Source organism: Salvia splendens, chromosome 1, assembly GCF_004379255.2.
Source record: "Salvia splendens isolate huo1 chromosome 1, SspV2, whole genome shotgun sequence".
In the NCBI taxonomy this organism is placed as follows: domain Eukaryota; kingdom Viridiplantae; phylum Streptophyta; class Magnoliopsida; order Lamiales; family Lamiaceae; genus Salvia; species Salvia splendens.
The window spans coordinates 44,157,777-44,185,459 of record NC_056032.1 but is presented as its reverse complement, the minus strand read 5'-3'; the positions used below and the strand labels follow the sequence as shown (position 1 = coordinate 44,185,459).

The 27,683-nt window shown below is 36.1% G+C and overlaps 3 protein-coding genes and 1 pseudogene across 3 annotated transcripts; 1 reads left to right on the top strand and 3 right to left on the bottom strand.

Annotated features, from left to right (window-relative positions):
- Nucleotides 1-4,606: 4,606 nt before the first annotated feature.
- On the bottom strand, nt 4,607-7,590 carry LOC121754454 (alpha-amylase-like). Its single transcript, XM_042149814.1, has 4 exons — nt 7,501-7,590; nt 7,213-7,345; nt 5,117-5,922; nt 4,607-4,982 (listed from the first exon to the last, which is right to left on the bottom strand). The coding sequence occupies exons 1-4, from the start codon at nt 7,579-7,581 to the stop codon at nt 4,728-4,730; spliced, it is 1,275 nt and encodes a 424-aa protein (XP_042005748.1). The 5' UTR covers nt 7,582-7,590; the 3' UTR covers nt 4,607-4,727.
- Nucleotides 7,591-8,819: 1,229 nt separating this feature from the next.
- Nucleotides 8,820-11,264, bottom strand: LOC121754463 (cold-regulated protein 27-like). The gene is made up of 4 exons (XM_042149819.1): nt 11,050-11,264; nt 9,905-10,084; nt 9,525-9,762; nt 8,820-9,429 (listed from the first exon to the last, which is right to left on the bottom strand). Exons 1-4 carry the CDS (start codon nt 11,110-11,112, stop codon nt 9,341-9,343), a joined length of 570 nt encoding a protein of 189 aa, XP_042005753.1. The 5' UTR covers nt 11,113-11,264; the 3' UTR covers nt 8,820-9,340.
- A 1,475-nt stretch (nt 11,265-12,739) lies between these two features.
- LOC121754450 lies at nt 12,740-17,097 on the bottom strand (annotated as a pseudogene).
- A 4,897-nt stretch (nt 17,098-21,994) lies between these two features.
- On the top strand, nt 21,995-25,196 carry LOC121754445 (protein DETOXIFICATION 33-like). The gene is made up of 9 exons (XM_042149808.1): nt 21,995-22,367; nt 22,904-23,099; nt 23,171-23,516; nt 23,606-23,692; nt 23,910-23,966; nt 24,032-24,270; nt 24,382-24,500; nt 24,662-24,748; nt 24,864-25,196. Exons 1-9 carry the CDS (start codon nt 22,128-22,130, stop codon nt 24,918-24,920), a joined length of 1,428 nt encoding a protein of 475 aa, XP_042005742.1. The 5' UTR covers nt 21,995-22,127; the 3' UTR covers nt 24,921-25,196.
- The last annotated feature ends 2,487 nt before the right edge of the window (nt 25,197-27,683 follow it).

Below are 27,683 nucleotides of genomic sequence, written 5' to 3'. Positions count from 1 at the left end.
GGCGACTAGGGGGCATGTACAATGTCCTGGGTGGTGGATCCGGTTCGTCGACGCCGGAGGGTACCAACCACCCCATTTTGATGTGGATGCATACGTCCGTCCCTCCGCCCCGAGGTATTCGCAGGGATTATCCCAGATTCGGGAGGATTATTCCGTTGAACCCATGTAAGTTGTATTTTTATTTTATGTTGTAATTTTATTTTATTTTTAATGAAGTGTGTTTTTATTAAGGGCATCAGCAGTGGGGCGCCCTAAGGCGCGCCCTATGGCGCGCCACGTCATCAGTTTTATCCTTCTACCTCTCCACCTGCAGTGGGGCGCCCTATGGCGCGCCACATCATCATTTTTTTAATATTTACAAAATCCATACGAATTTAAAAAAACTAATAAATTAAAATACGAATTTCAAAAACTTCATTTCATTTAATAAAAATTAATACATTACAATGCGAATTAAAAAAACGTTACGAGCCCACACTTCTTCAATCATGTCGCTCATGAGCTGCGCATGATCCTGTTGGTTGCGCATTGAGGTCTGTCTAGATAGATCATCATTGAAGCCTAACGGTAACCCTCTATCGGGTGTCTCGGTCGACGTGCCGGACGAGCTAGATGCACAATCATCTTCATTCCAATCGGTGATGCTTCCGCCTTCATTCTCGACTATCATGTTGTGCATGATTATGCACGCATATATGACATCGGCGATGACTTCCTTGTACCAGGAACGAGCCGGCCCTTTCACAATTGCCCACTGTGATTGGAGCACACCAAATGTCCGCTCGACATCCTTCCGCGCCGACTCCTGCTTTTGCGCAAATAAAACCCTCTTCTCACCAATTGGGCAGCTGATCGTCTTTAGGAAAACTGGCCACCGTGGGTAGATGCCATCGGCCAAGTAGTACCCCATATGGTATTGGCGTCTGTTGGCAGTGAACTCGATGGCCGGGCCGTTGCCGTTACATTGCTCGGTGAAGAGGGTGGACTAGTTGAGGACGTTAATGTCGTTGTTCGACCCGGCTACGCCGAAGTAAGCATGCCAGATCCAGAGTCGATGGTCAGCGACGGCTTCGAGGATCATCGTCGGGTGGCTGCCCTTGTATCCACTTGTGAATTGGCCTCTCCACGCCGTCGGACAATTCTTCCACTGCCAGTGCATACAGTCGATGCTCCCGAGCATCCCAGAAAACCCGTGCGCCATCTCGTGCATCTGCATCAGACCCTGGCAATTAGTGGCAGTCGGCTTGCGCAAATATGTGTCGCCATAGGCATCTACTATCCCTCGACAAAAGCGCTTCAGACACTCGCGGCCTGTAGAATCCCCGCAATGGAGGTACTCGTCAAAAAGGTCCGACGTGGTGCCGTATGCCAACTGACGAATAGCAGTCGTGCACTTTTGCAATGGTGTAAGGCCGGGTTTGCCGATGTCGTCCTCCCGAAACGTGAAGTATTCATCACGTGAAGACAATGTCCAAACAATGCTGAGAAAAAGGTACCGCGATATTCTAAACCGGTGGCGGAAAACAGTCGGGCCCCATCGTGGTTGATGGCAAAATAGTCTTCAACCAGACGTCTGTGAGCTTCCGGGTGGTCGCGTCGGACATACGTCCTATGTCGAATAGGCATATGGACTTGCTCAGCCGCGGCTGCCGCCGCCTTCTCCTCGCGCTGCATTGCCGCATAGCATGCCGCCATGGCCTCTTCAACGGCTGCATCTAATGCTTTTGACGTCGAACTACCAGACTCAGACGAACTAGAACTATTGGTATCGTCGTCGATATTCATTTTGGTTGGATGTTGAGAGAGAATATGTAAAGAGATAGTCGATATGTTCGTATGTACAAATGAATGAGAAACGAGATTTAAATAGAAAATCAAAAACGCGTGCCATCGTCCGCGACCATCGTTCGCGTAGCCCACAGTGGGGCGGACGATGGCGCGACCGATGGCCAATCGTCCGCGGCCATCGTCCGCGTAGGCCGCAATGGGGCGGACGATGGCGCGGACGATGGACATCGTCCGTGCTATACTCCGCGCCATTAGTTTAGGGCGCGACGATCGTCCGCGGCCTATGTCACGCACCCGCAATGGGGCTGACGATGGCGGGCGCGGACGATGCGCGCCATCGGGCGTGCCATTGTCCGCCCCATAGCGGATGGCCTAATTGAATTTGTTGGAAATAAAAATAAAAAAATGAAATTGAATGAATAGTAATTTAAGGGACGGATAAGAGATGGATGGTTGCAGGTTCCGTCCCTTAGTTAAGAGATGGAGTAAAAAAGTACAGTGAGACCCATGAATAGTAATTTAATGGACGGATAAGTGACAGCGTTGTGGATGACCTTATCTAGCTTATTAATGTCCAACTTTTAATTTCTTGAATTAAGAAATTGACAAGAATTAGTCTAAGATTGTAATTTTAGTAAATTTTCCTAAATTATGGATGGAATTAACTTTAATTAGTTATATATTGATTTGAAGAAGATACTAATAAACTAATAATAGGAGATGATGTTAACTTTTAATTGAAAGTTGGCCTAAGAGTCAACTTTATGGCCATGTTATTGTTGTAAATAAGATTGTATTTTTTGTTTCTCCACTTTATACATTAAAATCTTAGCACCATGAAAATTCCCTAGAATAAAGAAAGAGAGAGAGAGATAGACCATGAGAATCAGCAGAGTGAGAGGAGGTGGAAGCCATATATGTGTAACTCCGGCGGCGGCAATGTCAGGTACAACACCAATAAGCATATTGTACCACCCTCCTTGCTTGTTGCATGATTCCCAGTTGAATCCCTCGCACATCAAAAATAGAAAGTAATTAAATACACAAATTTGAGTGATAAAAACAATAGAATAATTGATGAATCAAGAGTGCCTGAAACAATATGGTGGAAGTGGAAAAGCTGGGAAAGAAAGTAGAAACAGAGAAGATCATCCAAAAGAATGTAAGAAAAGTAGTCATGTTTTGGAGTTGGTTTTTTTCTATGATTCTATCGACTTAGGGGCCTCTTTATATGGATTTGAGGTAATACGCTAAAACAGTTATTTCAATGTTGTAAAGAAAATAATAGTATTCTACTATAAGTATTAATTTTTGGTGGCTTAAAATATCACAGCTTATCGTCATAAATTCAAGTGAGTCTACCCTACTCAACCGACTTTATCGAGAAAGATTACTTTTTTTAGGCCAAGAGGTTGATAGCGAGATCTCGAATCAACTTATTGGTCTTATGGTATATCTCAGTATCGAGGATGAGACCAAATATCTTTATTTGTTTATAAACTCTCCTGGCGGATGGGTAATTCCCGGAGTAGCCATTTATGATACTATGCAATTTGTACGACCAGAAGTCCATACAATATGCATGGGATTGGCCGCGTCAATGAGATCTTTTATTCTGGTTGGAGGAGAAATTACCAAACGTCTAGTATTCCCTCACGCTTGGTCCACACAATATGCATGGGATTGGCAACGTCAATGAGATCTTTTATTCTGGTTGGAGGAGAAATTACCAAACGTCTAGTATTCCCTCACGTTTGGCGCCAATGTAATTCGTGTTTAAAAAATATTTTGATTTTGAATTATAGGCCAAATAGATGATTTTGAGTTATTGGTGAAGTACAGTCGATTCCAATTATTTCTAAAGAAGACTTGGTCATTTGAAAGTCATCCACCATAGCCACCACTGCGTGATCATGCTTGTTAAAATTCCACAATATTAATTAATTAAGAGAAAGATGGCCAAAGTCAGAAGTCAGGGGGGCCAAAAATATGGAAAATTATTATTACGCATTTATCGCATGGAAAAATATGAGAATTAGTGCATACTATATGTTGTAATTTGTGATATAATCCCTCCGACCGCGAATAGGAGTCTCATTTTTCCATTTTAGTCTATCCGCGAATAGTAGTTCCGGTTCACTTTTATCATAAACGGTAATAAGGTTTCATATTCCACTAACTCATTTTACTCACATTTCATTGAAAACTAATATAAACAAGGGGAACTCTTATTCCACTAACTTTTTTCCACCTACTTTTTTTTAACATTTCTTAAAATCCTTGCCGCCAAGAAGTGAGACTCTTAATAGCAAACGGAGGGAGTACTAATATGATAACAATATCATTTTCATGATATCCCTAAGGTATAAGAGCTATAAATTTATACTTTTTTTATGAGAGAGAGAACGCCACTTCTTCAATACTTTGTCATGACACATCCTTGAAGAAGGGAAGGGAAATGAATGAACAAAGTACTGCTAAAGTGATGGTTCTCTCTAGTGTGAAAAAGACATAAATAATTCTTGAAGCAAAAAAAGTATTTTGATAAAAAAATTTTGCAAAAAGTCCTTCCAACAATATTATACAGAGTATCAATTTCAAAAAAATAGGGACTAAAAATGTAGTTCTTCCTTACCTCATCATCTCCCTCTCCTCCACACTACCACAATCTCTTCATATTAGCGATGATTTTTTTTAATGTCTCTGATTCCATGAATTTTAAGTATTCCTTAATTTGCCCAGAGTTTTCTTGGCCCTCGTGTTATGTTCTTTGATCCACTAATACCAAATGATTGCTTGAAGACTAAAAAGAGAGTAATTAAACAAGATATAAATTTCCAAATTCATATATTTTGAAGTTCATTTCTTAACATACAAATCCAAACTTGCATCAGCCAATTAGTTATTAATTTCACAATAATATTAATTAGGTTTAGGGTTTAGGCTTGCTTCTCCCAAACAGCATAATCAGCTCCATCAGCTGCAACCTTAAAATCCGGAGGAATTAGGTTTCCTAGATCCATCTCTGCCCCAATTTTGGTGATGATCTTATCATCAATCTTCGCAACATAAAGATTCGCCTCCGCAGCCAGAATCTCGACCTTGCTGTCCGCACCAATGCCGTTCCTCCTCCTCACCGCGATAAGCTTCGTAATCTCTTCCTTCTTCCCCCAATCAAAAAAATGATCGTAGAACTACAAAAGTAGAACGAAAAATCAGTCACTTAGAATTGTTGATTCAAGTGTTCAGTGGTGCTGGAAATACTAGTTCTTTAAATATTTTTTAATTATTAATAAGTGAAAAAAACAATTTAAATAATGACACTTACCAAGGATGGAACTCCGGGATGAGTAAGGATATAAGCATAGCCTTGCGACACCTTATCCGCCGGAAAAGGCCACAACATTTGCGTCGAGCCGGTGTCATGGTTGTCGATGAACGTGACCGCATTCTCGGGCTTAATCCCGATCAACCCTGGCGGCTTGCCCTCGGCGTCCTTCAATCTCCACAGCTCCCCCTCCACCGCCGCCTGCAGGATCCCTTTAGTCGTGAAATCGAACGCCGTCGCCGCCCCGCCGGCGTTCTCCGTCCACGCCGCCAGCTCGCTCCTGTGCCCGTTCTGATCGTACGCCGGCTTCCCGTCCGCACCGTAGGCGAGCGAGTTCCACAGCTCCCCTACGGCGAAGTCCGGGTGGGTGTTGTCCATGTAGATCTTGGTGACGGAGGCGGCGTAGCCCTTGACGAAGTCGAAGCGCCAGCCGTCGAAGCCGACGTCGGATTTGAGCCAGTTGAGCCAGTCGGAGAGCTCGGCCTGGACGCGGGGGTTGAGGTGGTCGATGTCCGGGGCGGGGTCGTAGGCGGCGCCGGAGTCGAGGTTGCCTGTGCCGTCGGAGTACTGGGTGTCGTCACGGCAGATGAAGGAGGGGCCCCAGTCGAGGCGGGCGTCGGGGGTGCCCCCCTCGAAGATGTTGTAGATTCCCCGACTGTCCTGCCTCTCGGCGGTGCGGTGGTTGATCACGATGTCTGCCACGGCCTTCATGCCGTGGGAATGTATGGATTTTATCAGCGATTGGAGCTCGGCCCTGCTGCCGTATTTTGATGCGTCGAGGTCATACAACCTCCCCGGCAAATACCCTGCCGGAATAGAGGGTGATTTTGTTAGGATATATGAATTTTAATACTACAAAATTAATAAAGTACGAAAGAGATAAAATAAAATTGTGTTACTGGAAAATGAATTTCATCTCGTCAAGAGAAAGAACTTTACTAAAATGGAATGTTTCTATCTTTAGGATAAAACTCAAAAATTGTGTCTTACTGACTTGGTGAAGATTCCATCTAAATGTCTCAAATTTAACCGGTGCGGGTTTTAAGAAATTGTTTAACTTTGACTTGTGAAAAAAAAGTGGGTGAAAAACGTTGGTGAAATATGGGCCTACTTTTATGTATAATTAATAATTTTATAATTATTGTGAGTAGAATGAGTCAGTGAAATGTGTGATTTACTTGCATAGTAAATGCGAAATGAGATATTTATTGGGACCATATAAATTGAATAAGGAAATTTAGAATATTTAATTGAGATCGAAAGGAAGTATATAAGAGTGGATAATTCATATAAGGGTGAATGACTCATTTCTAATCAATTGAGCACATGATCTTTTGTTTTCTACCTTGGCTCTTGGTCATTGGAGATAATTCAATTAAGTACTTTAAATCATGAATCATTTATATAGAGTAGATTCTAGCTTTTTAACAAAAGCTTCTTCTGACTTCTCACCAGCTTTCGTACAAAAGAATAATATTGTTAAGAGTTCAATATATTTATACATTTATATTAACAAATAATTAATTGAATTCTGCAATAAAAGATATCTGAGAAGTCAACCCCCAGAGTTGACAACGCTTATGTGGTAATGGTTCGGCGATTGCCAAACAACCGCAGAATTATATAATTTGAAGAATAAAGTAAAACTCATTTAATTGATAAAACTTTCAAAAAAATAAATTTTGAAAATAATACTCCCTCTGTCCTCGAAAATTTATCACATTTCATTTTCTACGCTCGTTTTAGAAAATTGATGATAAATAGTTAAAATGGAGAGATAGTAAAGTAAGTGAAAGAATAATAAGACTCTTATTTAAATCATTCAATCTCTTGTTTTATCTTATATCCACTTTAATTATTTATTATTATTTTTCAAATAAGTGCAGAAAAACAAATTTCAGGGACGGATAGAGTATAAATATACTTTTAGCATATTAATTTATTAATTATAAAAATATAATGAAATGCTTCTTTATATACCTCCGTTTCTTATACTTAAGTCTAAAAAATACTTGAGTAAATAAGTATCATTACCTTTCTTCACAAAAAAGAGAATAATTTGAAGTAAAAAAAAAAGGAGATACAGAAAAAGTGACCTTGTTGTGCGGCCGATTGAGATGGAGGTGGGAGCCAAATATGAGTAACTCCGGCAGCGGCAATGTCAGGTACAACACCGATAAGCGAATTGTACCACCCTCCTTGCTTGTTACTCGACTCCCAGTTGAATCCCTGTAAATAAACACCCAAAACTAAAAAAAACTGAGTTTATCGACGGAATTACCGACAGATTATGATCGGCCAGTTTTTATCAACACGTATGTGGAACGGGCACCGTCGTTTGGAAATATAAAAATGAATAAATCATCAGAGTTTTCGAAGTTTACCTGAAACAATAAGGTGGAAGAAGTGGACAAGCCGGAGAAGAAAGTAAAAGTGAAAAAGATGGTCCAAACAAAACTACTCATTTTTTTTAAATATTTTGGTTAGTTGGAAATAATTCTGTTTAGAAGGGGTCCTATTTATAGGTTGCTTTAGAAAAATTACTCTTATTTTGAATTTTCCGTTACGTGTACGCGTATGTGGATAGAAGAAAAAAAATTGAGACTGTGTCAATGATAATAATTTAATAACTTAGAGTTGTAATCTTGATTTTATTTTATTGCAATTTCCGTTTGGACAGAGGAAAAATTATAGAGTGGTATCATGGTATGTAATTTAGTCGTTTCTTTTATTTTAGTCGTTTCTTTTATTAGTGTTGATAATATATGTATAAATATCCTCCCGTTGTTCGTCATTACTTGTCACTAGTTTCATTTTCAATTCGTCCGTCGACACTTGTCACACTTACGTTTAACTACTTTTGATAAATGAAACCCATATTCTACTCACGTTAAAGTATAATTCACATTCCATTTAACTTTTTTAACTCACTTTTCCTTTATAAAATACGAGCCGAGCCGAGTCAACTTGTGACGGTTAATGGCCGATATGAGGAAATGAATTTTATTTCATTCACATGATTCACTTATCTTAATAAGCATATACAAGCTTGCATTCATCAGCTCAGGTTTTTTTCACTACAAATTCACACACACAAAATCAAACTAGCCGTAAGCTATTGGAAGTTCGAGTCGAAAAAATCTCACTTGAATTTCGATTGCTAGTGAACAAGGCAAGCTCAAGCCCCAAACTGCGCTTGAATTGTTTTGGATGAGTCCATCAGTAACCCAAAAAAAAAAGGTTCAATCCAAGAGCTCGAGCATGCGAATAACTTAATGTGCCAAGCTTGAGCTCGAGAATACCCTAACAAACCAAGCTTGAGCTCGAGCACGAGAATACCCTAACAAGCCAAGCTTGAGGCTGCCGGTATTCAGACTCGTTTTATACTGCCCTAGTCGAAATTCCTCAGAAATATGGTTTTTGTGTTAAATTTGCCCAAAATTCCTCATCCTAACCTTACTAACCATAAAGAGGTATACTAATTGTACTAACAACAGGCTCCGATAACCTCTACAATACCTATGGCCGAACAAGCATACTTTCGCTACTTAAATCAGTTTCGGCCAAAGTAAATCATGCTGTCTAATTACACGCAAAATAAATAGGGCTTTTTTTAGCGGTGGAATATGTGAATATAATATACATCGTCCATTTTTATTTACAGTTATGCTTATTGTCATTGAATTGTCACACAAATTGGATATTCAACAGAAATTGCAATTGAGAGTATCTTTCTAGCATATGTAACTATAAAGAGATGTTATGAGGCACAGTTTGGAGAAGTGTTTATGCTCAAAAATCAAAATACAATTTGGAGAGGGCCTAGAAGAAAATTCTGGAATTCTAATAATAAAGAATAAAATCTGGGATTGCTTCTAAACCCAAGTAATGGGATAGCTGCAGTCTGCCACTGCTTTGAGAGCTTACAAAAATAATCTACTCCACATAACTAGTGCAGATTCCGGCACCCTTCTCCACATGTCAACTCTTCTTTCATGGAGTTATAGGTTCAGTTGTGTCAATCAGAATACTAGGATCCTCTGGTTTTGGGTCTATCTAAACTACATCAGCATTCTAGCCTTCGAGAGGTTTGTGCGGATGGCCTTCCACGATGTTGTTAGCTCGAATGGTAGTGCCATTAGGAACAACTAGAGGGAATGACTTGGAATTTGTGTTGCCAGAGTGTGTTTTATGCAGATGATAGGAGAGCAAGTAATTACTTGATCATGGCTTCTCGTTGTCTTTATATTCGTCTATCTTGGCAGACGGCTCTTCTGTAACAGCTTCATCGTTGAAGTTCTGATCTGACATCTCTGTTAGAAAAGATATGAGCATGTTAAAGAAATTATCAAAGGTTTTATGGTGATGGTAGTGCACAAAAATATGTCCAAAATGGGATGGAAAATACCTATATTATCGCCATTGTCATTTTCGCGTGAAGGTGACAAGTTGCTCGTGTGTGTTGTTGCTAAAGGAGCTTTAGCAGACGAAGATGGACACCTTTTGGTCGCCTGTATTTTTGAGTTCCGATAGCGCTGGATCCAGGGACTTGACAATGGAAATTTACCCTCCTCTCTTTGGTCGTGTTCAGATTCATCCTTCTGGAAGTCGACTTTAGACCAAAATCCATCTCGGTGAACCTTAAACTGCATTGGCGGAAGAGGTTGCAAATAGCAAACAGTAACGTTTAGGGATGGTTTCTGAATTTGGAACTTATACACAAAGAGCATAACAGTATAACACTGCAAAAATTACTACTTGATGGACAAAGGTAATTAGAGGTTAAACCTGTCCAGAAGTTCGGGTGCTCGTCTGCTTTTGCTTGAGCGGTTTTGATCGCGATGAAGAGCTTGTATGCGACTGCAAGCCAAACATCTCTATTGACTTGTATAGCTGGTTGACAAATGTTGATTCCATAGATTTGAGAAACAAGCAGTGTTTCTCGTCAGTCCATTCCTGTGCCATCAGCTAAAACCAGGAAATCCATATAATTGCAAGAACCAACATACGGTTCAGTGTATATCAAAGAACGAGCATCAATGCACGAGGGTAAGAAATGTCTATCCTCTAGATTCACAACCCAGGGGCATTTAGCATTCAGGCAAGATGGAATCCTTTATGCAACCCTAACTCACAGTCTTGATTTAAGATACCAACTTTCAATAACAAATTATAAATGGATTCAAGAAGATTAGTAATTCAAGAACCAGCACATATCATCATTGCAGAGGCGCAAAGACGACTATATATACACTAAATTCAATTCCAAAGATACTAAATTCCTCAACACAAGCAGAGGCATTCAGGAAAAATTAAATGATTTATATAACCTTACCACCATTCCATCAAGCAAATATTAGCATTTTCCTTAATGGTAAAAACAAACAAATGCAGTTCAAAGTTTGAGCGAAGTCTAAGACGATCCAACAAACACGGTGAAATCCATCAAAGAAATGTTGGGAAACAAATTGAGATGCTCAAAGCTAATTCACTCTGCTGTTCAGATTCATCTCTTTCTTCATAACACAGCCAACTAAATCTTCAAAATTGAAACAGTATTTTCATAAATCAGCTGTGTACTCCAAAAAATTTGTAGAGTTTAGCGACTTTTCAACAATAACACATGATACAGAATCAAAGAAGAAGGTAATTCTTCTCATCTTCTCATCATCTCATCAACAAAAACAATGAAATCGGGGGAAGAAGATATTCCTATTAAGATCAGCACATCACATAATTCTCCTCTTTCGATTGAACAACTATCAAATATCTCAAACAGTTGCTCTTTCGTGATGCAAATTTCTGCACAATTTTGCACTAATCACGGCATAATTATAAAAAAAATGTCAGCTAAAAACAAAAATTCATCAAAACTACTCCATCTTTTCCCAACTATAAACCATAATTATTTGAGAGGGATAACAGCGATTTACCACTAATTTGGAAGTCTCTTCTTGGTCGACAGAATTTCTGGAGGGTAACTCAGACGAATCCATACAATTTCTCCTTTTCCTTTGTCCAAAACCTCAAATCCAGAGACAATAAATTGAGAATTTTAGTGAAATTAACAGATTAAATTTCGATATTGTAATTGGTTGAGATAGTTTGGCGTTGATATTTGTTTGGGGTAACCCTTGGTGTGGCAATAGTAAAAAGTTCATGCCATGTGGTCTACTTTACCCGTGTTAGCCATAAGGCCATCCACAATAGCAATAGCCCAGCAATAGCCCAGCCACAGCCTAGCCACTGCCACATCATCAGCACTAAAAATCCTCTTGTCACATCATCAAAATAAGCAAATAGCCCAGTAATAGCCCAGCCATAGCCTAGCCACATACTATCCACATCACTATTAACAAATATATACAAAATGCAATAATTAACAATAACGCAATATACGAAATTTAATTTACGAGACATATACGGGAAAATTCACTAATATTAATAAAATTTAAAAAGTACATAATTAAAAAAGAGAGACAACCAAGAATGAGTTTCATAAATTCGCAAGCCCATTAAATATATATGGGCTATTACGAATTTCTAGTATAAATTTATTTATAAAAATTGATTTTTATATATTGAAAACAATTTTTATGATAGCGTAAAGTAGCTATCACAATATTTTTTTAAAAAATTCGAATTTCAAAAATTCGAATTTAAAAAAAAAATCGCGTTGGGCGATCCGGGCGCTGCAATAGCGCCGAGCGGATCGCCCAGCGCACCGCCCAGCGCTGCGCGGTTTCTCTCTCCAATCGTCCGCTGGGCGGCTGCAATAGACCGCCCAGCGAACCGCCCAGCGCCGGCGCTCGGCTGGGCGGTCACTGGGCGCCTATTGTGGATGGTCTAAACGATATTTTCATACTTTTTCTATAGTTTTAAGTTTGCACTATATGAATTGTAAAAATAATTATTTAATTAGGTTTTATTCTAACCAACATAACTAAATATTAATAGTAATAGTGAATGCCTGAATATGGAGTATAAATATTAGCCTAGAAATACCTAAGATAATGTGCTGTTGTCATTTTTATAATAATTACATGTAAACGTTGCTGTCAAAAAATATCTGTTTAATTTTTGTTCCATTTTATACATTAATTTCATGAAGAGCCAGTATGAAATATGTATTGACTGACGTCATGATTTGTTGCAAAAGATTAAAGTGAGAGAGAAATGTCAGATATTTAATTTAGACTCCAACAAAAAAATCTAATTCATTCAATGTATCCTACAAAATATCTATTTGGCTACTGTCGAAGGTTCGAGTCATAAGGTAAATATAGAAGTACTATTATTTAATTTGTAAATATTGTTCTTTCTGCTTAATCCAATTAGCATCAAACTAAAATGAAACATCTAGATAATACTAAATCTATTTTCTCAGTAGACTTACAATTTATATTCTATTGTCAAATTCACGCTTGCTTCATATATAATCGAGTTAAATTTAATATAATAAATTTAAAAAATTTGAAGAACTCAAATTAATTCAAGTATTCATCTTCCTTTTAGTAAAAAATTCAATTTCTTTTAACAATATAATCTTGTCAAAACGAATAAGATCAATTCGATATATAGCAAATGTATACATGTCCCTACTCAGTGCCAATAAATTGTATATTTAGGGAGAAAATGCAGATATATTCAACACCAAATTCGTTGCACAAACAATTAAATAATTTACATAAATGTTGTTATTTCCTGCAGATATTAACATTTCTCCACCATTGTAGAAACAACAGAATTAGACAAAGAAGTAAAGAAAAAATTGAAAAATTATGCCCAAAATTGTTATCCACAGTGATCTTGAGTTCTCTTCATATACATAAAGAACTAGCCGCTTACGCGCATTGAATCCGAATACGAGCATTGGTTTAAGCTTCAAACAACGTCAAGCTTGGGGCTTTGGGTCGTCCTCAGCTATCACCGAGTCTTCTAACCCTACGTGACCTGCATTAGGAGTCAAGAATCATGCGTTCGCCTTTTCAGTCGAGTAGAAATAACGATGCCTCATTATGTAGTCGAAGATTTAACATACCAAATAATGAGACCAGAGAAGGAGGCCTTGAAGATGGATTTGAGCTCACATCTATACCTGCACAACAACAACATATATAGGTTAATCGACTTCAAGAAAAGGCAAAAGGACGTCTTAAATTGGGTATTCGAGTTATATATTCGACAAAATCTTAATTGCACGTAAGCATAAATAAAATGCTACTCCTATATTGTTTGAAGCATATGTTAAGTAGAGACCAATCGAAGCAATAACTGTCCGTGATCTTAGTGAAGGGCGATACCTGCGGTTCCAGCTGACTTGAGAAGATCTGATTTCTTGAAAGTGTACCCGATAAAATTTGCATCTTTCGATGTTAACATCTGTCATGCAAGAAAATCGACACGTTAGATCATCAGCAACTCGCCATGTGGTACCTAATCATCACAAGGAACAATTTTACAAAGAATTCCTTTCTTGAAAGCAAAAAATTATCAACTTTATTAAATCAAAAACATGTATTTAACATTTCTTATTTCTTGTTCAATATGCTCAAGTAAATAGCCTAATATTTTAGCCTAATTTGCAATCTTCTTCACAAGTTAATTACCTTCCTCCATGGCCCTACTCTTGGTGTGCTAGATGGTGGATTTTCTCCCTGAGAAAGAGAGGCGAAAGCATTAGAGAAAATCGTCAAATGCTACAAAATGGTATCGGTATAGTCTTACTTGATTATAAGAGGAGAAAGAATCGATGGCAGATAATAGATGGACGGTCATACTGCCTAGACTTACTGACATTAAAACTAGTTTGAGAAATATTAAAATAAACTCACTTCATCAAACTTTTCGAAATTCTGTGTATCCAAATCTCCATTCACGACGGGTTTGTAGGCAGCTTCCATTTCGTAGAGGCCATCCCATTTAACACCTCTAAACCATGGATGTCCCTGAAATCGAAATAAACTTAGAAATTACCAAATGATAGAAGAGGGAGTATACATGAAAATCAGCATTTTCAAATACATCCTTGAATAATGAAACATTTTACATACCTTTATTTCGTCCACGCCTCCTCTCGTCCCTAATCTCTTCTCAACGTCACATAACAAATGACAAATAAGATCCCTTGCCTCATCTGATATTTTTGGTTCTTCGGGAAACTTTAAGCATGTTTTCCAATTTATTATCTGGTACAAAAGGAAAGATAGTTCAACGACAACAATTAAATGCCAGCGAAGTCTATATCAGAAAAGCTTCAACGAAAAATGACCCAATAATTGTACAAATAAGAACCAGCAACAAACAATTGATTTGTGGAAAGGTGAGTGAATAAATTTCAAGGTCGCATATTTGAGAGTCGGTCGAGACTGTGTACCTTGCGACATGTCATTCTGGGATCATCAGAACAAAATGGAGGATAACCGATAAGCATTTCGTATATTATGGCCCCCAAAGACCACCAGTCGCATTCCATCCCATATCCTTTCTTCAATAAGACCTCGGGTGCCATATAATCGAGAGTTCCAACAGTAGAGTACGCCTACAAGCAAGATTGTTGAGTGCATAACAGCTTTATATGTTATATACATAACAGAGAAGAGAAAACAAAAGGGGACCTATGAACAAATTCATATACAACCAGAGGAAAAAAGGAAATATACCAGGGCGCGGCGGTTCCTTTTCCATTGTAGTAACTGCTCATTTGCCATTAACCAGGGAGCAGTTAATTCATCAGCATTCCCTTCACCGTCGGTTTTAGAATCTTGAGCCAAAAAATCGTCATCTTCCAGCAATATCGACGAGTATTTCTCCAGTGTCTTACACAAGCCAAAATCGGAAAGTTTTAAATGCCCATTTTTGTCCAATATGAGGTTATCCGGTTTGATATCCCTACAGATTGCAAATTCGAACAAATGTCATATTCAATAAATCGATTTTTAAAGGCACTTTATATCATATATGCACATACTACATCATTTATATTTAAATGATACATAGAAGGATGAATATATATAAACCTATGTACATAGCCATGCTGGTGGATCGAGCGATAGCTAGAATACTTTCCCCCATGTAAAACCGGGCAACGTCTTCAGAGAGGATATCCTCCCTCATCAATAAAGTCATGATATCACCACCAGGTAAATACTCCATTATGAGGTATAAAAAGTCGGAATCTTGGAAGGAATAAAAGAGCTTCACTATGCACCGACTATCAACCTCGACCATCAGGTTCCTCTCGGAATGAACATGCTCAACCTATAAGGAATCATCTCATCCAGTGAGTTTCAACAACAAAGTACATGGAAATATCTTTTATATCTTTCATTTTCTATTTATATTTTCCCACCTGCCCACGGCTAAGCATATCCGACTTCTTCAATTTCTTCATGGCATATATTTCTCCTGTGCCTTTAGCTCGACATAGTCTAACCTGCATCACTTAACTGAGTCACGCACGAATCACAATAGTAATCTACGTTTGCCATTTCTGGCCACACATAAGTACAAGTGAGCAATAAATTTGCATTTGCTTAAGACCATATCACCCGCAGTAATTATTTTTGGAAGACAGGGATAGGCTAAGATATAATGTCGTAGCATATCCAAGAATCCTTTATATTTAATGCACTAACAATTCGGCCTAGTCTCATTAGTAGGAATTAGAGCAAATCCCTCTCTAAATTTATTAGGTTAAACGAGCAAATAGATCAGCTAAACTTGATTTCACAAAGACTAATGCCATATATATCTTCAATCAAGTGGCTCTTTAAAGCACCAATCAAGACATTTCCTTATAACCTTCTAAATAGACGAATCACATAATTCAAGTTAAGCTAGTCAATTGTGAAGTCTACTCTAGCTTAACTTTGGGTAATGATTCTAATAAACTCCTACAACTGATGAATCAAAGAGTGTCATCTCGTCGTCTCATCAATACTAAACCTATGAGTGTTCTTCTGCAAATCACCTCATTGAACCAACAAGGAATCAGATCAAACAAATGCAAGTACAATGTGTGAAATCTAAAGCTGCAAACAAACCAACATACCTCACCAAATGCTCCTTTACCAATAATAGTCAATTGCTTGAAATCATCAATCCCTACTTTGTGCCTCTGCAACCTCATATACTCAGTCTCCCTCTTCTCCAAATTCCTCATCATAATCTCCTCCTCCTCGCTCGACACCTGAGCCTCCTGCGCCCTCCGCTGCAACGTCCTCCTCCTAAACAACCCCCAAATAAAAACTTAAATCTCTAACAAAATGCACATGGATTCACCTAATTCATTCACATTTCTAGAATCCATACTAGTAAAATTCAAGTCAAATCCAATCAGCATCCCTTCAAAAGCAAAAACACAACAACTACAGATTCATCAAATCAAATCAAATCAAATCAAATCCAAAAGGCAATTAAGATTTTCACCTCTCCATGCGATCTTGCAACCCCTGCAGGTAATTCTTGTAGTGATTCTCAATAAACTGCTTCGCCGCCGCCGCCTTCTGCCGCGTCACCGGCGAAGAAACCGCCTCATCGGGCTCCAAGCTGAAGGCCCGATGGGCTCTGCGGGCTCTCCATTCTCACCGCGCTCCCTTCTCCCTCCATCGGCAGATCAAGAACGGCAGCCACAGCAGCAAAAGGAGACAACAATTGGAAGCTTCCTCAATAAAGGTGCAGACTTTGATGTGAATTCGACAGTTGAACCGTCTGCAGTGAGAATTACGAGGTGGAGAAAAGTGTAGAAAGCGAAGTACCTGAAAAAAGGGAGCAGGAAATGATGAAAATAGACGAAGAAGCTGCTCGCAACCAACTCTTGTTTTGCTTACTTGTTGGGAGTTTCGATACGTGATCGATCAATCATAAATTGCTTTTAAAATTGGTGGTGGGGTGTGTGCAAGCAGATGATTAGCTGTAGTTTGTTCGGATTTTGAGTTAATCTAATTGGATTCGACGTATTGGAGATGTGGCAACGTGAATTTTTGGAAAGAACGAATTTTGTTTAACTGTTAATTGAGGTTTTTTTTTAAATTCTTTTTGCTGTACAACAAACAAGCATTGGTATCGTTTTTTGTTTTTTCCTTTTTTTGTAAATCAGAGTTTATTTTGGTTTAATTGCTATTTTTTATAGTACATGACACGTTTTCTAAATTGTTACAATAATAAAATTATACATATATTGGCGCAACCTTCTATGCCATTTATCGAATTATATGCTATACTTATTTTTCATTCATATTATTTTCTTAGATATTTCAATTATTAATGTGGGTTTACATAAGATTATAGGATGTCTCAAACTAAAAATTGCCAATAGAATTTAAACATTTTGACTGTGTCGTCACTTTAATTACTAATAATTAATCAATCATCCCATTATATTATGACTATATACATGTATTTCACTATCCTCCCAAAAAAAAGTTCTATTTACAAAGATTTTTTAAGTGAAAAATTCGATGAAAATGACCTCACAACAACAGAAAGATGAAATGAAAACGCAAAATTATCCCTTTTCCTCATTTAAAATGGGGCATATTTAAACATAAATGAAAACACGAATTATAACTATGAAATTTAGGAGCGACAATAAATTATATTTGCAAATCGATACGTGGGTAGTAATAAATTTAATACGAATGGTACCATAATTAAATGAGTGTGCATGTAATTTTGGACCCCATAACCCATATATATAGGTCGACAGATGTATAGATATTTTCCAAAAAAATAATATATATGTAATAATGAACTACAGTATATGTAAGCCTCTAAATTGACATAACACCACAATAAATCGCAATGCACATAAGATATTACTGTGTGTTTCTGTGGATACTAATACTATTATTTTACTTTTCATTATGTTATTTTAAATTTAGATATATTTATATACTCCTATAACTTATTTTACTTTTCATTATGTTGTTTTAAATTTAGATATATTTATATACTCCTATAACTTATTTTAATTTTCATTAAATTTCGAATACGGCCAGAAGTTACTATAAGTACAGTGTGTTGTAAGTTTTTTGTAAATGTGATTATTTCAATTAGGCGCCTTTGTCCCATTAATTAGTACATCGAAAAGTCGTTTTAGAGTCTCGTGTATTTATTAATTAATGTTAAAGCTTATTTGCCATAAAATATTTTGTTACGTCGGTGCCAAAGTATTAGACCTAATTATTAATATTCTATTTTTAGTACATTAGCATTAGTCAAAATTTGAGATGATTGTGGACAGTGGATATGAAAAATGGCTGTCAAATTCATTTGTATAAATTTTTAGTCAAATTTCCGAAATTTACAGTGAATTTGATCAGTTTGACCATGTTACCAGTTTGATTTTACTCATTTCGCACCATTAACTCTAGAAAAATATTTGTGTATTGGTATTTTGGTTCAAAAATTAATTAGCATGTGTTGCATATTCTACTATTTTCAGCTTTTCAACAAAAATGAGATAAATATATAGTAGTATTATAGTATTTGTTGGATAAAAATGTCATTTACAATTTAATTTTAAAAATAATTTAGCCTATCATTATTTTATTTTTAATCTTATATACCAAACATCAACATAAAAATCAATGCCATTTAAAATTTCATTTCATCGATTAAGTTTGTACTAAGTACTAGTAGGGGGTGTTCGGTGGGTGTTCGGTTTGCAATATTGTATCCGAGATTAAATTTGTAGTGTGTTTTGTTCATTAGATTCAACCTCACAACTCAATCCTAGATGGATAATCATGAGATAATTAGTCATAGTTAACCTCATATAACTAAATAATCTCACAACTCAATCCTAGACTGCATTTTGGTATTATTTTATCTTGCAAACCGAATACGTACTCCTACGACTTATAGTATTGGTCTCACAATGCTTTTTTTGACAAATTTATCATGGACTGGGCTTTGTGTTTACATTCAATAAAATTGGCCCAATCACAATTTTTTAAAAGTAGCTCAAAATTTGCTTCAAGAAGCCCAAGTTGGAATTTTTTTATTATGATATTGTAATATAAAAAAAGATTGAAATGTCCAAAAAAAAAAGGCTTCATTTGGGTTCATAATCTAGATATTAGTCTTGCTTCGTTTGTTTAATTAATTTTGTTCTGGTATATTTATATATATGAATTGCCTACAAATATAGGAAATATACAATTTAGGGGTGTGTTATGGGTGGTTTTGATGCTGATGATCCCAACCTATTTTCTTCACAGTTGGTGAGCTCATTAATCATGGAATTAGCACCTGATTTCAATTCTTTTTTTAGAATATTGATTTAGGAAATTGTATGAGCTCATTAATCATATGTCTAGAATTGAAAGTGAAATTGCTTATAATATCTTCAATGACGAATCCATGAACGAAATTCGTGAGGACTTTTAATTAGCTATGTCTTGATAATAGTTTTTTTAGTATCTCTTATTGTAATTTTCTAATGTTGTCTAGTTATGTTAGGTTTTGGTCACACAAAAAAAAGACTTAGAAATTCATTGCCACGAACAATTTTTTTCATTTTATAGTTGAAATTTGAATTTAACATACCAAATATCGCTTTTCAATAGTATATTGAATTTCACATCTGAATCTGAAAAATTAAGTTATTATTGGCCAGTGCAATCTGAACTCATGCCAAATTACTGAAAACTAAAAATTTGATTTAAAAAAATAGAGTTAGTTATAAACCAAACTTGGAAATCTCTTCTATATTTATAGGAAATTAATTCATAAAAATAGGACTTTTTTTTACATTTGCAAAAGAAATTTATCTTGTGAGTTTAACTTATATTTTGATTTCAAGAGAAACTTTATAAAAAAACTACTTCATAAAATATCTTCTTAAGCTCAAAACAGTACATGGGGCATGTGCATGTCTATCTTATTTTTCTTCAATTATCCTTTCTAATCTTTGACACTATAGTCTTCCACTATTTTCTGCAATTGCCAATTTGGACTAATGCCAAATTACTAAATACTAAAAATTTGATTAAAATTTAGAGTTAGTTATAAATCAAAGCTGTATATCTCTTCTATATTTATATGTAACTAATTCGTAAAAGAAAGACTTCTAGACATTTGCCAGAGTGACAGTCTTAAAATTATACAGCTAAAGTATTAAAACTTCAAGTTGATAAAGTTTGTTAGAAATTATGTCGTTTTCCTAAGGAATTAATTTTATGTTTATCCCAATTCCAAAAGAAAGCAATAAATTTGTTTATATATTTGAATCACGGGTTGTGCTTCATTGGAGATTATTCCATCCTATTTTCAGCGACGTCATTTTTATTTTGCAAATTATTATTAAATTAAAAATAAAATTAAATATTTAAACACTCATTAGAGATATCAAAATTACTCTTTTACTCCCTCCATCCGCCATAGGAGTCATGGTTGACCATTTTAGTCCTTCCGTCATTAGGAGTCCCGGTTCACTTTTACCATAAATGGTAGGTTGATCTCATTTTCCACTAACTTATTATCCTCACATTTTATTATAAAACTAATATTTAAAAATGGGTTTCACATTCCACTATATTTTTCCATCCACTTTATTTTGTATTTCTTAAAACCCGTCGCGAACTCAAATTAGATTCCTAATGGCGGACGGAGGGAGTATTTCATTTTATATGTCCCCTTTATTTTACACGTTTGATGGTGTTGGATATTTTAGTGTAATTGGATTAACTTGATTAATCAATATGATCATAATGATACATCAAATAAGTTGGAAGTGCGTAGTGTACACTTACTTTGAATTTGTTATGATTAGACGGGGGTTCGGGGGCAGCGCCCCCGAGTAGCGGGGTCCAAGGGGCAGAGCCCCTGGCTGGGGTCGAGCTGGCTTGGAAAATTTTTATTTCCATTAAAATTGATGTATAGAAAATGCATCCGGAAATATAATTTCCAAAAATTTGAAGGACTAAAATGTAATTTTCTAAACCCGCCAAAACTGTTAAAAACAGTTATGAAATTAAAGAGATGCAACGTTTCATCTTCAACCTCTTCTTATTGATCATTTTATGGTTCAAAGAAAAAAAACAAAAAGGACATACGAATTCTTCAAAACCTGAATTGTATCCGATCAAATATTGGTAGAACCACCAAATTAATTTGATCTGAAAGTGTTTCACGTCTTTCAGGATATCCGATTTGTTCACATTTTGTAAATCTCCCTAATAGATGGTATAAAGATTATACTATAGACAAGACTCTGATATAAAGACAGAGCAAATGTATGGACAGGTGTGCATATGCCTCTTCCAAACTTTTTTCTACCCTTTAATCAAAATAATGTTTCTTTTGTCATAAGTTAGTTGAGCCGTATTCCATTTCAATTATTCCAAACAATTAAATTGTTTTTTTATAACAAAAAAACAATACATCTAACTTTTTTTAATTTATTCTCTTTTATCTTTTCTATACTATAATTCTAAGGAATGATATGCTACATACTTTGTGTGAGCTTTTTTATGTGAGCATCACTCTCGTTTACGCACGTTTAGTGTTATTCATTTCAATTTATATATTTAGTTTAATTCTAATACATTAAAAATATTATTGAAATTTTTAATCTCACGAAATTTATAAAACCAAACCTCGATTTGCTCGTTTTTTATATAATTTCAAATGAATTAATAAAATAACAAATCAAGTTTTGATTTTTATGATTTTCATGAGAATAAAAATTTTAATATCATTAGAATCAAACTACATATATAAATCGAAAAGAATAACACTAAACGTGCTTCAAACGAGACTGGTGCTCAAAAAGAATAACATTAAACGTGCTTCAAACGAGACTGGTGCTCATGCTCACATATTTAACATATCGATACTCCTATAATTCTATTCTATTATTAAACCATAAATATAGCATACTTGATCCCTGATCGGCTGATCCCTCCTTCACAATCACTGCTGTAGTAGTAATATCAGGTTACATTTCTAACGACCTGTTTCACACTCACTACTCCCATCCCATCGCGCTTCCAATATTCCGGCCATGGACGGCGCCGGGAAACAGCCGCTTCTCGAGAATCGCGGCGGCGGTGGCTTCTTGGAGAATTTCGGCGTGGAGTCGAAGACGCTGTGGGGGATTTCTGGGCCTGCGATATTCACCTACACCTGTCAGTACTCGCTCGGCGCCCTCACGCAGATCTTCGCCGGCCAACTCGGTGAGCTCGAGCTCGCCGCCGTCTCCGTCGAGAACTCTGTCATTGCAAATCTTGTTTTTGGCGCCATGGTAGAAATTCAATCTTGCCTCTTCTTTTCTCCTTTTCTTTGTGTGTTTTTATGAAGAATCGTGGTGGGGTTTTGTTGTTTTTTTGTGGGTTTTTATTTATTTCATGTTCTTATTCGATTTTGGAAATGAGAAGGTGGTGTGTACTGTGTAGATATGATGTAACACTGTTTTTCATTTCATCTTTGGAAAATTGGAAAGATTCAATTTTTAATTCTTGTGTGTGTGTGTATGTGGATATTTAATCAAACAGATTGTAAATTTTTTTGATAGAGCTTAATTTAATGAAAAACAGGGGAAATGGATTTTTTTTCACCTTTAATGATGTTGGAAGATGCAATTTAATATGAATGTGTTATTGGAAAGTAAGGAAGATACTGTGTGTGTAGATATCTTATCAGTAAATATGTGTAAAGAGTTCAATTCATATTAATGCATGTTGATTTATGATCAAGAAAACACCTAAGTTTGTAGATATGTAAGATATGAACGACGCATTTTGCTGTGAAATTCAACAAGAAATATGGTATTGATTGCAGTTGGGAATGGGAAGTGCTTTAGAGACATTGTGTGGGCAAGCATTTGGTGCAGGGCAGATCAGGATGCTTGGTGTTTATATGCAAAGATCATGGATCATCTTGCTTGTCACGTCGTTCTTGCTCCTTCCGATCTACCTATTTGCTCCTCCTATCCTCACATTCTTCGGGGAGTCTGATGAGATTTCTCAAGCTGCAGGTTCATTTCATTCAATCTATATAGAACTTTAATGTAGTTTGGTGTTTGAGCAAAGTGTGTTTTTGGTGCAGGTTGGTTTGCGATTTTGATGATACCACAGATGTTTGCGTATGCGGTGAATTTCCCTATACAGAAGTTCTTGCAATCGCAGAGGAAGTTCATGGTTATGGCGTGGATATCCCTCTTCGTTCTGATTCTGCACACGTTCTTCAGCTGGTATCTGATCATGTACCTCGGGTGGGGGCTTGTTGGAGCTGCAATCACTCTCAACGTGTCGTGGTGGCTCATTGTGATCTTGCAGTTGGTGTACATCTTCTACACCAAGTCTGATGGGGCGTGGAGTGGCTTCTCTTGGCTGGCCTTTCGCGACTTGTATGACTTTGTGAAGCTCTCTCTGGCCTCTGCTGTCATGTTATGGTAAAGTGATTTTGTCGTTTACGCCTTTTCCTTATCGAGGTTTGCACGAGTCTTGGTTGATGTTGGTGTGACTTTGCTTCGATGTGCAGCTTGGAGGTTTGGTATTTGATGGGGTTGTTAGTGATAGCAGGGTATTTGGACAACCCTGTGATACCGGTCGATGCCCTTTCAATTTGGTACGTGTCTCGTCTCGTTGCACTGTCCTTTTCTTCTTTTTCATGTTCTGATTGAGAGAAAACAAGATTCTTAATCTAGTTAGGTTCTGACAAGATTCTTGATTTGATCATGGATGGATGGCTACATTAATTGAGAAAACAAGATTCTTGATTTTGAATTTTGATGAGGGCTACATTGAGTTAGGATTTAACACCTTGTGTAAATGTGTGCTTGCAGCATGAATATCAATGGATGGGATGCAATGATCTCAGTTGGATTCAATGCTGCCATAAGGTGCTCCTTCTTTCACTCGTTTATAAACGGAAATCCAACTCGTCTAAAACCCACGTTCGTTGCAGTGTGAGAGTCGCCAACGAGCTCGGGGCAGGCAATGCAAGGGCTGCAAAGTTCTCGGTGGTGGTGGTGTCGATCACCACCATCTTGATCGGGGTGGTTTGTATGGCTACTGTGTTAGCCACCAAGGATTTCTTCCCTTACCTCTTCACAAATAGTGATGCGGTGGCGAAGGAGACGACAAGGCTATCCACTCTCCTCGCACTCACTGTCCTACTCAACGGCCTTCAACCCGTCTTATCCGGTACTACCTAGCCTATGATGCCAACAAGAGTGCACATAATTTCATCAATTTCGTAATTCCGACATTACTTTTGAAACGTTGCAATAATGACTCGACATGGTGGCTTGATAGGGGTTGCCGTGGGAGCTGGATGGCAATCAATTGTGGCATACATCAACATTGGGTCTTATTACATTGTGGGGCTACCACTCGGGATACTCTTGGGCTTTATTTTCGACTTTGGCTCCATGGTAAGAAATTCCTCATCTTACAATTTCATTATAGTTGTGTTATTTATTATATGTTAAATTCACTTATTCTTTTGGTTTATTCCTACGAAAAATGGAAAAAGAAATATTTATTGAAAAAGCATGTAGTATTAGTGTATCAAAAACATGGTGAATATATGCAGGGAATTTGGGGTGGAATGATTGGAGGAATTTGTCTGCAGACACTAATCTTGATAGGCATCGTATCAACTAGAAATTGGGAGAAAGAGGTTAGTTTCTTGCTTTCATTTATTTACTTACTTATTGTTGGAATAAAGTGATTGTGAGAATGGGAGGAAGAGTTTGATTCCAATTTCTCAACTTGTATGATACTATTATTTATAGGCCAATGAAGCAGAGAGCCGTGTCAAGAAATGGGGTGGAAATCTTGCCAACCACTAATACTGATGATGCAGCTTTTTTTCTTCAGATTTTCAAATTTTTTAAAATAATTGGAAAATTTTGGGATTTAATTATAAAGTTTCGGATTTCCGAAGTCAGTTTTTATATATTTTGGGTTGGTTTGGATTCATAACTATCAAATTTTCTGAATTTTCATATCGGTCTAGACACTCAGATATGTAAATTTCAACTATAGCTTATTTATTTATGTTTTTGTATGAGAATAGTAATGTAATGTTATGGTGCATGATATTGAAATTATTTGATAATTATAAATATCAAATGGTGCATGGTAGACGAACTAATTAGGCTAATAAAACTCATTTTATTAATTGGGGTCTGTACAAATTTAATACTACTATATTATAGACTTATAGTTTTGGTCTTGAAATCATTTTTTGACAAAGTTATTATGGCCTGGGCTTAGAGTTTAGTTTGTTGAACATATCCAATATTCAAACTTAGTTGAGTTCTTCACGCTTTAAGTAGATTTCAAATAAGTTGGCCCAATCACAATTTTTAGAAAAGTTACTCAAAAAATTCATTTTAGAATTGCATATGTCAAGAAGCCCAAGTTCGAATTATGTTGATTATGGAATAAGTTGGCCCAATCACAATTTTTTAAAAAGTCACTTAAAAGTTTCATTTTAGAATTGCATATTTCCAGAAGCCCAAGGTGGAATTTTGTTGATTATGAGATGTAGCACAAATAAAGATTGCAATGTCCAAAAGTAAGGCTTTATATGGGTTTTCATAATCTAAATCTCAATCTTGGTTCATTTGTTTATTTAATTTTGTTCAGTCATATTTATATGAATTAACTGCCTATAAATATAGGAAATAAACAATTTAGGGATGTGTTATGGGTGGTTTTGATGTTATTCATCTTAATCCCTACCTATTTCTTCACTCTTGGTGGATTGCCAAAATAATGAAAATGGATGAGGAAAGAGTGGCCAATTTAACTTCTTTATTTAGTTTGGTTCGATGATGATTTTGTATAGGAAATTGTATGAACTCATGGGAAATTGTGTGAGCTCATTAATCATGAAATTATCATCTTATTTATTGGGACAACATGAAAAGTTGATTATTTGAGATGGGACACACTGGCGGAGCCAATGTAAAACTAGGGGTACAACTGTACCCCCAAATATTGTTGTTATGTATATATTTCGATGGCATGTATTCTTAAAATGTGCTTTGGCGCAGCGGTAGGACATAGCTTGGTCTCACTCTTGTACTCGAGGTTGAATCCCCTCAGCAGTGTTTTCTTCTGCTATATAGTACCCCCTCCGTCCCTGAAAATTTGTCATTTATTTCCTTTTTCGTTTGTCCCTCAAAATTTGTCGCCTTTCACTTTTACCACTTTTGATAATGGACCATACATTTCATTAACTCATTCCCACTCACATTTTATTTTAAAACTAATATATAAAAGTAGGACCCACATGCCACTAACTTTTTCAACCCATTTTCTATTACATATCTTAAAACCCGTGCCGAGTCAAATGGTGCCAAATTTTAAGGGACGGAGGGAGTATATTTTTTCATTTTTTATATACTTCTCTCAAATATACAATATCTAGTCTATTATTAGAGTTTCAAATATTATTTTTTTTCTCCCTTCTTATTATCATTCTTAGATAATTTATGTCAACATTATATTTTCATCTATATAAGAATTTCAAATATTAGAGTAATATATTTCTACATATATAAAAGTTTATTTTAAATTATCTTTTATAACTATAAAATTATTATCAAGGAATTCACATCTAACAAAATTATTTTTGTTAAAAATAACTATTTTTTTTCAAATGATTTATGTTAATTATTACTCCATATACCTATTTATATATGATTTTCATATATTTTAGCTTTTGTGCAGTTATTATATTTTTTCTTTCCTAAATTAAATTTACATTTATACAACATCTTCATAACTAATAAAATATCATTTTGGTCGAATTTTTAAGGAACAAAATCACTTTAATTAAATATTGTAACCCCAAATAAAATTTTTTGGATCCACCACTGATGGGACACAAGGAGTACCATATATTGTTACGAAAGTATAGTCAAGAGTTTTTGAAAAACTAAGTTAGTAACCAATAGTAAAATTTAGATTAAAGATTTAATAGAATAAATTGAGTTAGTTGAAAACCAAAATTTGGATATCAGTTTTATATTTATAGACAATTTATTCATAAAAATAAGACTTGGAGACATTTGCAAAAGAAATTTAATTTGTGAGTATAACTTCTGCCTTGATTTCGACAGAAACTTTATCGAAAAAGCTATGCAAAATCTTTAATCATCTGACATGCTTATCATCTTTTCGTCAGTTATCTATTTACCCTTTTCTGCAATAATCTTACTACATTTATTTACACTTTATTGAATGCAAAATTATTATGGTATTATCACTTTGTGACGTATGTTTGCTTGGTAATGGAGTGGTTATATGTTGACGCATCATCAATTCTTGGATGATTAAACTACAACAAAATTTGTTAAATTTCGTTTGAAATTTTATGGTGTTTTTGGTGGAACGAATTTTATGTTTATCCAAACAAGTGTATGACTTGTTTGTATCTTTGTTCGGCTTCGTCACGTGCTTCATTAGAGATTAGTTTATTCTATCCTATTTTCAACGAAATTGTTTGTATGCAATTATGATTACATTGAAAATAAAATAAAATACTACGTAAACACAAAACTCATTTGCAAATATCAAATTGACTTTGCCTATACATATTT